At 41.2% G+C, this 12,768-nt stretch overlaps 1 protein-coding gene across 1 annotated transcript; it reads left to right on the top strand.

Annotated features, from left to right (window-relative positions):
* The first annotated feature begins 1,598 nt into the window (after nucleotides 1–1,598).
* Nucleotides 1,599–7,012, top strand: LOC142750746 (olfactory receptor 11L1-like). Its single transcript, XM_075859726.1, has 2 exons — nucleotides 1,599–1,739; nucleotides 6,056–7,012. The coding sequence occupies exons 1-2, from the start codon at nucleotides 1,599–1,601 to the stop codon at nucleotides 7,010–7,012; spliced, it is 1,098 nt and encodes a 365-aa protein (XP_075715841.1).
* The last annotated feature ends 5,756 nt before the right edge of the window (nucleotides 7,013–12,768 follow it).

Here is a 12,768-nt window from a genome sequence, read left to right as displayed (position 1 = left end):
AAGATGTCGCTGATGGACAGTTGTGAGATGAAAAAGTACATTGGAGTCTGGAGGTTCTTGCTGGTGGACACCAGGGTGATGATCAGGAGGTTCCCACATACTGTCCCACAGTAAACCACCAGGAGAAGACAGTAAAGTAAAATTTGTAAATCTTGACTGACTTGAAAAGCTAAGAGGAAAAACTCAGTGACCGCCGTCAGATTGTTCTCCTGTGTGTAGAACAGATAGTTATGATGTAATAAATCAAAAACAGAAACTATTTTATCATAACGTACAAGAGTGAGAGTGTTCCAGACAGTAACATGTTATATCGTATAGACTTATAAGAAATGTCAAACTTGTCCTATACACAATCAGTGACAGTTCTAAATAATATTTCTAAGGTCCTACTAAATACTATTTATCATTTATAATCAATCACATATGTGCATCATTATTCTCACCGACCTTATGAGTTACACTATATACAAGAGGCTCAATGAGTGGCACTATATTCAGAGGGCGCTGTGTGTGTGTGTTTGTGTGTGCATGTGTGCATGTGTGCGTGTGTGTGTGTGTGTGTGTGTGTGTGTGTGTGTGTATGTGGTGCTTTGCTTTACAGTTTCTGACACAATTTTATTCATGGAGGACTCCATTCTAAGTAACTATGAACTTCTACTTAGTAACATTGGTAACATTAGTAAGTAAGAGAGGACCCTGCTGACCATAGGAGCGTACACTCTACCTGAGAGAGGACCCTGCTGACCATAAGAGCTTACACTCTACAGGAGAGGGGACCCCACTGATTATAAGAGCTTATGCTCTACCTGAGAGAGGACCCTGCTGACCATAAGAGCTTACACTCTACAGGAGAGAGGACACTGCTGACCATAAGAGCTTACACTCTACCAGAGAGATGTTCCTGCCCATAAAAGCTTACAATCTAATTAAAATGGGAGGTGTTACACAATAGGTACATGGTGATAATTTTGTCTAGGGGATCAGAATATAAATAAAGCTACATGAACCAGCCACGCAGACCTTATCTGAACCAACATGGACATAAAGTGCAGAGTTATGTGACCAGGGTAGCACGTTTAGAATGGAGGGGTGGAGATATGTGTGACCAGGACAGATTGTGTGTAGGCCATAGACTACATGTGACATGGGTCTCTGAAAAAATTAGATTTGAAAGCATGCTTAACACTGGGAAATTTAGGAACAAGTCTAATGTTCCTGGGAATTGGTTCCACAGAATAGGTGCAGCACAGGAGAAATCCTTCAGATATGAGAAGATGTAATAAGAGAGGATATGAGCCGTAGGTTATTGGCAGTGCAAGAACATGAGTGTGTTGGTAGATGGAGACGAGAGTAGAGTTGTATGGTGGTTTATTATTGTGGAAAGCTTCGTACAATAGGAGGAGAGCCATAAATATAATTCTAGAAGAGATCGGTAACAGGGTAATGAGCGACCGATCACCCTGGCTGCTGCATTCATGATAGAGTGAAGTGGAGCCAGTCTGTCTAGTGGAATACCAGTTAGTAGTGATCAGGGCCTGGCTCAGTGATGCAGCAGTGTCAGTGGTGGGGTCGGGACAGATAAGATAGATGATTTTTAGATGGAGGAAATAAGATTTGGCAAGAAATGGAATGTAAGGAAGAGACGACAGATCAGAGTAAACTATAACCCCAAGACATTGGGCATGATGTCTGGGGAGGATGGTGGTGTTATAGACGGAGATGGAGACATCAGGTTTAGGGTGAAGAAGATGATGGAGGAAACAGAAGGAGCTCAGTTTCAGAAAAAAATAAATATAGAGGGGACCTGACAGCAGAGGCAGCATCCACATTATCCGGGCCATTTCAATATAATTATTCAGTACATTTATTTTTGGGGTTAATAATTTGAACTTATTTTACTGATTATTGTTGTTGCTTCTACATTCACCCCATGGGCCTCATGACCTAAGAGATTATCACCAGGCTCTTCAGAGGATTATTTTCTTCAGGGCTTTATCTACCAGTATATAAAAAAAAAGCTGAATATCAGCCATCGTCTCATCTTATAACAGCTCTGCATCATTAGGTATTTATTATTAGAATCAAAATAACATCTAGTTGTGAATGAATTTTATGTATTTTTATTATTTATTTATTTCAATTGTATAAATTTTTATTTATTTATTTTTATTTATTTTAATCGTATATTTATTTTTATTATTTCATTATTTTAATTTTATCTATTCACTTATGTGTATTATTTCATTATTTTTATTTAATTGTAACAATTTAAAATTTTTATTAAATTTAGTATTATTATTTGATTTTTATCATTTCATTGCTTAATATTCGTCTGTTTATTTAATTCAAAAACATCCAGATTGAGAGAATTGCTTTTATTGTTGGCCAAACCATTTCTATGTAGAATATTTTTTATGTTATTTTCTCTATTAGGATAGCAATTATACAATTATTGTAAGCTGAATATTGTCAAAATTGATCCAAAAGTAGCCTAAAAAAGCTGTAGACAAATAGTGGATACAAAAAAATAGATGTTGTCTGTGCTGAGGGTAGAATAATATTGTTGATATAATGCAAAATTTGTAAATATAATTCCCTTGAATCTTTTAGTATTTGGCGCCAATAAAAAAATGCTATAGCAACACAATAGAAGTGAAGTGTCCGCAATATTATAGAGGCTGTCAGTAATTGTTGTTGCGGCTGAGGCTTAATGGATTTACGTATGCTGTATATTTAGTGATATATAGAGGTGAACAGATCAAATCATGTCCTACTATGCAGTCCCCTAACAAGTTCAACAGACTGAGGTACGTAATGGTAAGAGCAGAGTTCACAGCAGCACAGAGTATTTCAGGAGAGGAGCGTGCAGATTCTGTGCTGCTGTGAACTCTGCTCTTACCATTACTTAGCTCTCAGTCTGTTACCTCTCCTCCACTCCTGTCCTCAATAACACCTTCACATGATTGGCAAGTCACCACCTCACACAAGATCCGCATGCTCATCTCCTGAAATACTCTGTGCTGCTGTGAACTCTGCTCTTACCATTACGTGGTGACTTGCCAATCATGAAGGTGTTATTGAGGACAGTAGTGGAGGAGAGGTAACAGACGTAGAGCTACGTAATGGTAAGAGCAGAGTTCACAGCAGCACAGAATCTGCACGCTCCTCTCCTGAAATACTCTGTGCTGCTGTGAACTCTGCTCTTACCATTATGTAGTTCAGTCTGTTACCGCTCCTCCACTCCTGTCCTCAATAACACCTTCACATGATTGGCAAGTCACCACCCCGCACAAGATCCGCACGCTCATCTCCTGAAATACTCTGTGCTGCTGTGAACTCTGCTCTTACCATTACGTGGTGACTTGCCAATCATGTGAAGGTGTTATAGAGGACAGGAGTGGAGGAGAGGTAACAGACTGAGAGCTACATAATGGTAAGAGCAGAGTTCACAGCAGCACAGAATCTGCACGCTCCTCTCCTGAAATACTCTGTGCTGCTGTGAACTCTGCTCTTACCATTACGTAGCTCAGTCTGTTACCTCTCCTCCACTCCTGTCCTCAATAACACCTTCACATGATTGGCAAGTCACCACCCCGCACAAGATCCGCACGCTCATCTCTGAAATACTCTGTGCTGCTGTGAACTCTGCTCTTACCATTACGTGGTGACTTGCCAATCATGTGAAGGTGTTATAGAGGACAGGAGTGGAGGAGAGGTAACAGACTGAGAGCTACGTAATGGTAAGAGCAGAGTTCACAGCAGCACAGAATCTGCACGCTCCTCTCCTGAAATACTCTGTGCTGCCTTAAACTCTGTGGACAGGTCAGGATCCTGTTTCTTTTAAATGCTGCACTGTAGTGCAGCCTTATATAGTGGATCGAGCGGGTTCCCCAGCAGCATTTAAAAGAAACAGGATCCTGACCTGTCCACAGATTTTAAGGCAGCACAGAGTATTTCAGGAGAGGAGCGTGTGATTGGCTGCAGATGCCGCTGCAGCCTGTGATTGGCTGCAGAGGCGGTCACGTGGGATGAAGCGTCATCCCTGGAGGCCGGCCTTCTGACGTCATCCTGACGTGTGTTACCGCCACTACAGCCTGTGATTGGCTGCAGCGGTGACATGGATGAAATGTCATCGCTGGAGGCCGGACAGGAGGAATGTAAGTATAAACGTATTTATTATTAGTTTTTATTACATTAAAATTGTATTTTCCGCGCGCCGAACATGTACTGTCAAGGTTGCTGAAAGAGTTAGTGCAGCCCATTAACTCTATCAGCACCCTGGACAGTAGCATGCTCGGCACACGGAAATTACAGGTTCGGTCCGAATCAAACTTTTTCGTGAAATTCGGCAAACTAGCCGAACCGAACTTTTCATAAGTTCGCTCATCTCTAGATGTTGTGAATGTGGTGTATCTCGACTGGACCTGGGTAAGGCTATAAATGTGGTGTATCTTGACTGGACCTGGGTAAGGCTATAAATGTGGTGTATCTAGACTGGACCTGGGTTAGGCTGCGAATGTTTAGTATCTAGACTGGACTTGGGTAAGTCTGTGGTTCATCTAGACAGTACCTGGGTAAGGCTGTGGATGTGGTGTATCTAGACTGGACCTAGGTAAATCTGTAGATGTGGTGCATCTAGATTGTAACTGGGTAAGACTGTGGATGTGGATTATCTAGACTGGACCTGGGTTAGGCTGTGGATGTTGTGTATCTACACTAGATCTGTGTAAGGCTGTGGGCATTGTGCATCTAGACTGTACCTGGGTGAGGCTGTGGATGTTGTGGATGTAGACTGGACCTGGGTAAGGCTGTAGATGTGGTGTATCTAGATTGTAACTGGGTAAGACTGTGGATGTGGATTATCTAGACTGGACCTGGGTTAGGCTGGGGATGTTGTGTATCTACACTAGATCTGGGTAAGTCTGTGGGCATTGTGCATCTAGACTGGACCTGGGTGAGGCTGTGGATGTTGTGTATCTAGACTGGACTTGGGTAAGGCTGTGGATGTGGTGTATCTAGACTGGACCTGGGATAGGCTGTGAATGTTCATTTTCTAGACTGGACCCAGGTAAGGCTGTGGATTTGGCTCATCTAAACAGTACTTTGGTAAGGCTGTGGATGTGGTGTATCTAGACTGGACCTGGGTAAGACTGTGGATCTATCTGTCTGTCTGTCTGTGTCTGTCCGTCCATCTGTCTATCTGTCTGTGTCTGTCCGTCTATCTATCTACAATATATATATATATATATATATATATATAATAACATACAATAAAATGTGGTGGTCGCATGAGGGATCACAATGCATTAAATTACATATGCAATCAATAATGGGTTATGGTCTATAATTACTCAATAACACTGTACAAAAATACACCTCATGAGTTACTAGTATGTGAATACATAATCACAGATGTATAAGTGACAAGATCCAAATTAGGATGTCTAGGGTTGTCTGTCTGTGCTTTTTCTTTTGGGGTATCAATATGCAAAACACGGGTTGGTACTTGACCTAATTTGGATCTTTGATACTTGTCACTTATAAATCTGTACCCCTTATCTAGTAACCACATTTTATGGTATGTTATTTTATTTTATATATATATATATTGTGTGATGGCTTATATATGTTTTTATAATATGTTCTAATACAGGTATTTTTTATATACTGGATAGTGCTATATTTTGTACTATTGGTTATTACATTTTGAATTTATTGTGTCTATATATGATTTAATAGGTATTCTATATACATATTAGTTACTGGAAGTGATAGAGTTATTATGGTTGTTTTGCCTCTTTTAGATATAGATTTATAGGTGTTTCCTATACCCTATGACTGTGACATTGTATCTTCTTACTATGTATCATTAGCATAGGTCATGAATATCCTGCCATCTTATTCAACATTATACATTTCATATTCTTATATAATCAAACACTGTAAATATAGAATTGGAGACATGACATGAATTGGTTTATTTCAGTAGTTCAATCCAATTTTTATTGTTTGTTATCTTTTTCCTAATTCTTGTTCATGATAAAATGTATGTCAGGAGAGGAATCTGACCCGTGTTGTAGAAGTTCTTCTCTTTGGGTTCCAGAATCTTCACAATTTCAGAACACTTCTCTTCTTCCTTCTACTTTTGATCTTCTGTTTGACCATTTGTGGGAACCTCCTGATCATCACTCTGGTCTCCTACACCAAGAGCCTCCAAATTCCCATGTATTTCTTCCTAATGCAACTCTCCATTTCGGACATCATGCTGACCACAACCATTGTCCCCAACATGTTGCATGTCGTCCTGCATAAGCAGCAAGTTATGTATTTTGTAAGTTGTTGCATTCAGTTTTACTTTTTTGGTGTCTCGGAGTGTTCGGAATGTCTTCATCTTACCGTCATGTACTATGACAGATATTTGGCCCTTTGTTCCCCGTTACATTATTCTACCCTGATGGAACACGTGTTTTGTCAGAAACTGGTTTGCCTTTCGTGGATCCTGAGCTTGTCTGTAATGTGCATGGAAGTCATGACTATCAATATGCTGCAGTTCTGTGGCCGAAACGTTATTGATCATTTTTTCTGTGATCTTTTTCCTCATCTAGATCTTTCTTGTTCAGATATGTCAATGGTTCAAATAGAAATCATTCTACTTAGTATTCCAGTGCTTGTCTTACCTTTTGCCTTCATTATAGGGTCCTATGTGTTCATAATTTCTTCTATTGTAAAGATCCCCTCCGTAACTGGTAGACAAAAAGCCTTCTCCACCTGTAGCTCCCATCTGAGTGTGGTCTCTCTGTTTTACGGGACGCTGTTTAGTTCTTATGTTCTACCAACCAGAGGACAATCCGAAAATATAAGTAAGGTCATATCACTGCTATACAAAGTGATGACTCCACTAACTAACCCCATCATCTACAGCCTGAGGAATAAAGAAATGAAGACCGCGTTAGATACGTTTTTATCACAATGTGTTATCTGCATTCTGTCAAATAAGAAAAATATAATTTAATGAAAACTATGGCCAAGTCTACAATATGATAAGCATAAAGTGCTAATAATAAGCATTGTAATAAATAAAAAAAATCAAATATGCTTTTACTAGCTAAAGAATATACCGCACACCCCAATACACAGAACACTTAGACGTCCCTTATCTCACTAGTTCACCACCAAAATTGCTTGGCAAACACATATTTACTAGGTCGTCCTTAGCCCCATAAATTGTTTTATTTTCTTTCCTTTTTATTTTCTTCTTTTCGACTTCACCCAAAATCCATGGTGATTTTTCTCCCCACTTTACCTGACATGTTTGTCATTCAAACCGCTCTTTTAGCGTCCCCTTATTACTCCCACCATGTTCTCCGGTATATGATCTTTTCAGATAATTACTTGTTGTTACGACCTTGTCCCGATCTCCTGCTCACGGCCGCCGATTCTCTGCTAAGCTGTGGGACACATTAGGTCTCCATGATGACCTCTCCATTTTGGTGATGTCACAGAAAAGGGAGATTTAAAAGTGAGGGTCCATCTGAGTATCATTGCCTGTGGATAAGGTAATGTGGATAAGGTAATGCCCCTGGAGTTCACCTTTATCCTGCTTCTTCAGGTTTGTTGTCTAGTACTTGTTGTTTAGTCTTCTGGTATCGACCCCTGGTCTGTCTCCTGATGAGATTCTAGTTATTTCTTTTGTAGCCTATTTAAGGAAGGGGTGTTTGGTCATCGGCTGTGGTTTGTCTTATTGAGGGGCAAACATGCAAAATATGGGTTGGTATTTGACGGGATTTTGGATCTTTGATCGTGGTTTCACCTCTTTACCTATACGTCCTAATAAGTGTTTATGTATCTATATAATGGTAATTTAAGAGGTGTATTTTGTATGGTGTCTGTCTATATATTATACAGCCCTATCACATGTATATTTAATGTGATGCATTGTGACCCCTCATACCACTACCACATTTTTATTATGTGTTGTTTCTTACATTTTGTGTGATGGTTTACATGTGTTTTTATTATATATTCTAATTAAGATATTTTTTTAATATATTGACTAGTTCTATATTTGTACTATTGGTGATTTACATTGCAGATTTATTGTCTATATATGTCTTGGTAGGTATTCTATTTAAGGAAGGATCTGGCCGGATAGTGTTGCCTGCAGAATTGGTACATTATTTTGTTCTTGTGTATTGACCCTGACCTTGACCTGGTCTTTAGACTCTTCTACTGACAGACCCCTTGTATTTATTGGTATTTATTTTATAAGCTTCTTTGTTACTGACTTCTGGCTTCATTCTGACTATGCTTGAGCTATTTTCACAGCGTACCTGCCTGGGTATCCTACCGGAAAAGTCCACACTTCCTTGTAGGGGTTTTAGAGTTAAGAACAGGGAGATATTTTAGACATCACATTTCAGTTTTGTCAGCAATAAACCAATTACGGTTAAAGGATCCACTTGTCCGGTCATATGATTTATATTGATAATTATAATTTAGGAATTATTATTTATTTAATTTTTATTTATATTTTACATTATAAAATTCTACTTAATTTTTTTTTAACTGATACAAAAATGTACTAAAAAAAACAAAACATTTTTTTTCTATTCAGTTATTATTTTCTGTTTGTATATTTTTTTTAATTCTATTTCATTTACATGACTATGGAGGGGCTGTCATTTTACCTAAATTGCTGCAACAACAGTTTCAGAGATATGCTTTACAGCTCCTAGACATAAGAAGTCAGAATTTGACCTATTTACTTCTAGGGGAAAGTGTAGTGAGCATATTCTACGTCACGTGCAGAGGAACCAAAAAAAAAAAGTTTATGACCATCAGAATAAAAAGAGGCAAATTAAAATATTACAATTCTCACCAGAGAAGTGGATCCTTTGTGCTACACACAGGTTGACATAGACTTATTTGGTTGTGAAATTTCCGTTACCATGTTGCAGCTTTCAGAGTAGTCACCAATTGCCGGCAGGTGTGCTGAGGAAGGCTAAAGAGTTGTCTAGAACTGAGCTAATGGTCGTCAGCAGGAAAGTGGCCAGTGGATATGACGGAAAGTAGTCAGAGGATGGGCCAGGGGTCAGAACAAGGAGTAGAACAATAGGTACCAGGCAATAAATCCAAGGGGCGAGTCAGTAGAAGAGTCTAATGACCAGGTCAAGGTCAGGGTCAATACACAAGAACAAAATGATGTACCCTATCTGCAAGCAACACTATCCGGCCAGATCCTTGCATAAATAGGTCACCGGGCGTACGTCACTAGTGAGGGATCATCACTGGCACAGGAAGTGGTGTGTAAAATGTAAAACTGTTCATGGCCTGAAGGCCTGGTCCTCAAGGGGTAAAAGTTCTTCCAGACAGTGTAAAACAGGAATGTAGTGTAATGAGTAATATCTTTATGTGTGCAGTAAACTTGTTTCCTACAATATCTGTCCAATAATTTGATGAGAGAATATATTTTTGGTTTCCTAAAGGAATTGGCACAAGTCAACCTTATAACCACAAATAATTAGCACAAGCCAATAATGTGTGTAATTTCTACAGTATATTTCTCCGATGGATTATTTTCATACACAGGAGACAATATGATAAATGTCTCCCCTGACTTTTAGTTTTTTTACAAATAGTTTATATTGTGGTTCTCAATATATTTATATCACTGATAAAAAATATTTATGGTCTGGCACCATATCTGTGTACTCCTACATTCAACGGACAATACAGAGAAGCTTTCTACACTCTAATGGCAATCTTAAACCTCCAGAACTATGAGAATATCAGATGTAAGTACTGTCACATATTTCTTCATGCAGCAGAAATAATATAACATGGCAAACCTTGTGTAAAGGATCTGCCAGACACAGCTTCTGTGTCGACGCCCGTGGGTAATCAGTCTGCACCTGCTCCTATGTCTGTGAGACTGACTCCATCTTCCACCACTCAGGATGGCAGGCTTAGGAGTGGGAGAGCCTATCACAGCCTAGCCAGACGGAGCTAGCTCCCGCCCACTGTCTATTTATACCTGCCTTTCCTGTTCCTCCTTTGCCTGTGATTCTGCTCTGCTTGTTTCCTGGCTCTGCTGCTGCTGCTTGAACTACTGATCCTCTGCCTGTTATTGACCTCGGCTTACTGACCACTCTCCTGCTCAGCGTTTTGTACCTCGTGCACTTCTGGTTTGACTCGGCTCGTTCACCACTCTCGTTGCTCACGGTTCTCCGTGGGCAGCTGCCCCGTTTCCCTAGCTTCTGTGTACCCTTGTCTGTTTGTCTGTCGTGCACTTACTGAGCGTAGGGACCGTCGCCCAGTTGTACCCCGTCGCCTAGGACGGGTCGTTGCAAGTAGGCAGGGACTGAGTGGCGGGTAGATTAGGGCTCACTTGTCTGTCTCCCTACCCCGTCATTACACCTTGAGTCAAGGATCTGAGTCTTCTCAAATTCTAAAGTGGAGTCCTGAGATGAGAGAATCTTACAAATCCTGCTCTCCACTGATTCTACAATCTCTGATAGAGTCTCGTGCACTCTGTTAGTCCTGGTGGAGTTGGTTTATTGGTCCGGTTTACAATGTGCAGCCACTTGGTTTGCAGTTTAAGGGGGGATTCACACGAGCGTGTATTCGGTCCGTGCGGGCCACGTGGTTTTCACGCGGCTCGCATGGACCAATACAAGTCTATGGGGCAGTACAGACAGTCCGTGCTTTTTGCGCAGCGTTTGACTAATGCGCAAAAAGCGCGACAGGTTCAATAACTCTGCGTATTTCGCGCATCACGCACCCATTGAAGTCAATGGGTGCGTGAAAACCACGCAGGTTGCACGGAAGCACTTCCGTGCGAACCGACTGAAACAGCGCACCAGCTGTCAAAAGGATGAATGTAAACAGAAAAGCACCACGTGCTTTTCTGTTTCCGAACATCCAAACGGAATGTCTTTGCATGAGCGAAGCCGGACAAGCCAACCGAACTTCACCGGGTTCGGCCAAACTCGTTTTGGCCGAACCCGGCAAAAAAATTATCGGTACGCGACGTCAGGAGATAGTCACTGTCCATGGTGCTGAAAGAGTTAAACTGTTTCAGCTCCATGGACAGTGACTTCCGATCCCAATATACATGAACCTGTAGAAAAAAAAACGAAGTTCTGACTTACCGATAACTCCCGGTGTCTTCCTCCAGTCTGACCTCCCGGGATGACAATTCAGTCCAAGTGACAGCTCCAGCCAATCACAGCCAAGCACAGGCTGCAGCGGTCACATGGACTGGCGCGTCATCCAGGGAGGTGGGGCCCAATGTCGAGAGGCGCGTCACCAAGGACGCGTCACCAAGGACGCGTCACCAAGGCAACGGGCGGGAAGTTCTCGGTAAGTACAAACTTTCTCTTTTTTTTCAACAGGTTTTTCGATATTGTGTTCGGCATTCACTGTCGAGGGTGCTGAAAGAGTTAGCTCTTTCAGCACCTTGGACAGAGACGGGCGTCGACTAGCCTCATACACGGATGACACACGCAGCTGTCAAATGTTTTTTGCGCGCGCAAAACGCCGCGTTGTTTGCGCGCGCAAAAACGCAACGTCCGTCTGTATCTGCCCTAAGAATCAATGCAGAAGATAATATTTGGACATTTGCTCTTCGGTCATCTGACCACCAGATTTCTTATCCATCTCTCGCTTCGGTCAGGCCAATGTAGTAAAACATTGAATATCATCAATAAAATAAAATGTATCTACCATTTCAGATAAAATGAACAAGCTTCCAGCTAAAATTCACTGCTGTATATTCTTCATTAACCTTCTGTGCTTTGGTAATCTGCGGCTTTGAGATTCTCCCGGGCCTTGTATGGCAGGCTGCTAGATTTCAACAATGTAATATATATCAGACTGAGCCACCTTCAGCGCAGCCAACTAGTGGCTCTGCCTGTCCGCTCACAGTAGGGAGAAGCTGCCACACAGCCACAGTAAAAAAAATTGAATTCTCTTTCCTGGTTAAGCACTGTGCCCTTTCCGTTGCTGTCAGCATTTTATGGCTTTCATGGGCAGTGGTAGCTGGAGACAGCCTAATAGACTATCTATCAGCCATCTTCAGTTAATCCTGCCTCTGGAAGGAGAGGCGGAAAATGCTGCTCGGGGAAAAAATACTTAGCCGAAACGTAGAGAGGGTTTGATTTCTGATAGCAGATTACTTAACCCCAACAAGATCTTCATGGCTTAACCTATAGTACTTCTAACCATGCTTCTGTATAATGTTCTGTATTAGTTGCTTCATTTATTCTGTATTTCTTGCTTCAACACGTTGATCAAGTTTAGGGGGCGAAATCTGAATGTAGGTTTTTACACAGATTAGGATGTAGAAAACCTCTTCAGGTTCATAATTTCACAATTCAAGGGTTAGTCCAGTCTAAGACATTTATGGCGTATCCCCAGATATGTCATAAATGTTTGATAGGTGCAGGTACCAGATCTTATTGGTTGTTTCCATATCACCCATAGAACAAAATAGAGAGAGCCATGCAAATTCATGGCCATCTCTCCATTCATTCTCTGCCTGTATGAGATGGCCAGAAGCCGTCTCACTAGGCAGGATGGGGATGGTGGCCCCCGTCTTCGACAATTGTGTGGGTCCACGAGCTGGGACATGCATATAGTAGACGTTTATGCCATATCCTGTGGAAATAACTCATGAAGGACATTAATCAACTATTCACAGGATATGTGGTAAATGTATCACTGCTGGGGGCCCTACCTTTGGGACCCCCATCGATCACTAGAATGGGG

Source organism: Rhinoderma darwinii, chromosome 3 (genome assembly GCF_050947455.1).
Source record: "Rhinoderma darwinii isolate aRhiDar2 chromosome 3, aRhiDar2.hap1, whole genome shotgun sequence".
Lineage (NCBI taxonomy): Eukaryota > Metazoa > Chordata > Amphibia > Anura > Rhinodermatidae > Rhinoderma > Rhinoderma darwinii.
This window is presented reverse-complemented; position numbering and strand designations above follow the sequence as displayed.

Bases quoted from the DNA above. Each gene is read 5' to 3' on its own strand.
- LOC142750746 (XM_075859726.1), top strand. From the start codon at position 1,599: ATGGAGGAAATAAGATTTGGCAAGAAATGGAATGTAAGGAAGAGACGA. The intron at 1,740-6,055 runs GTGAAGAAGATG...AATGTATGTCAG, and splicing joins ATGGAGACATCAGGTTTAGG to GAGAGGAATCTGACCCGTGT.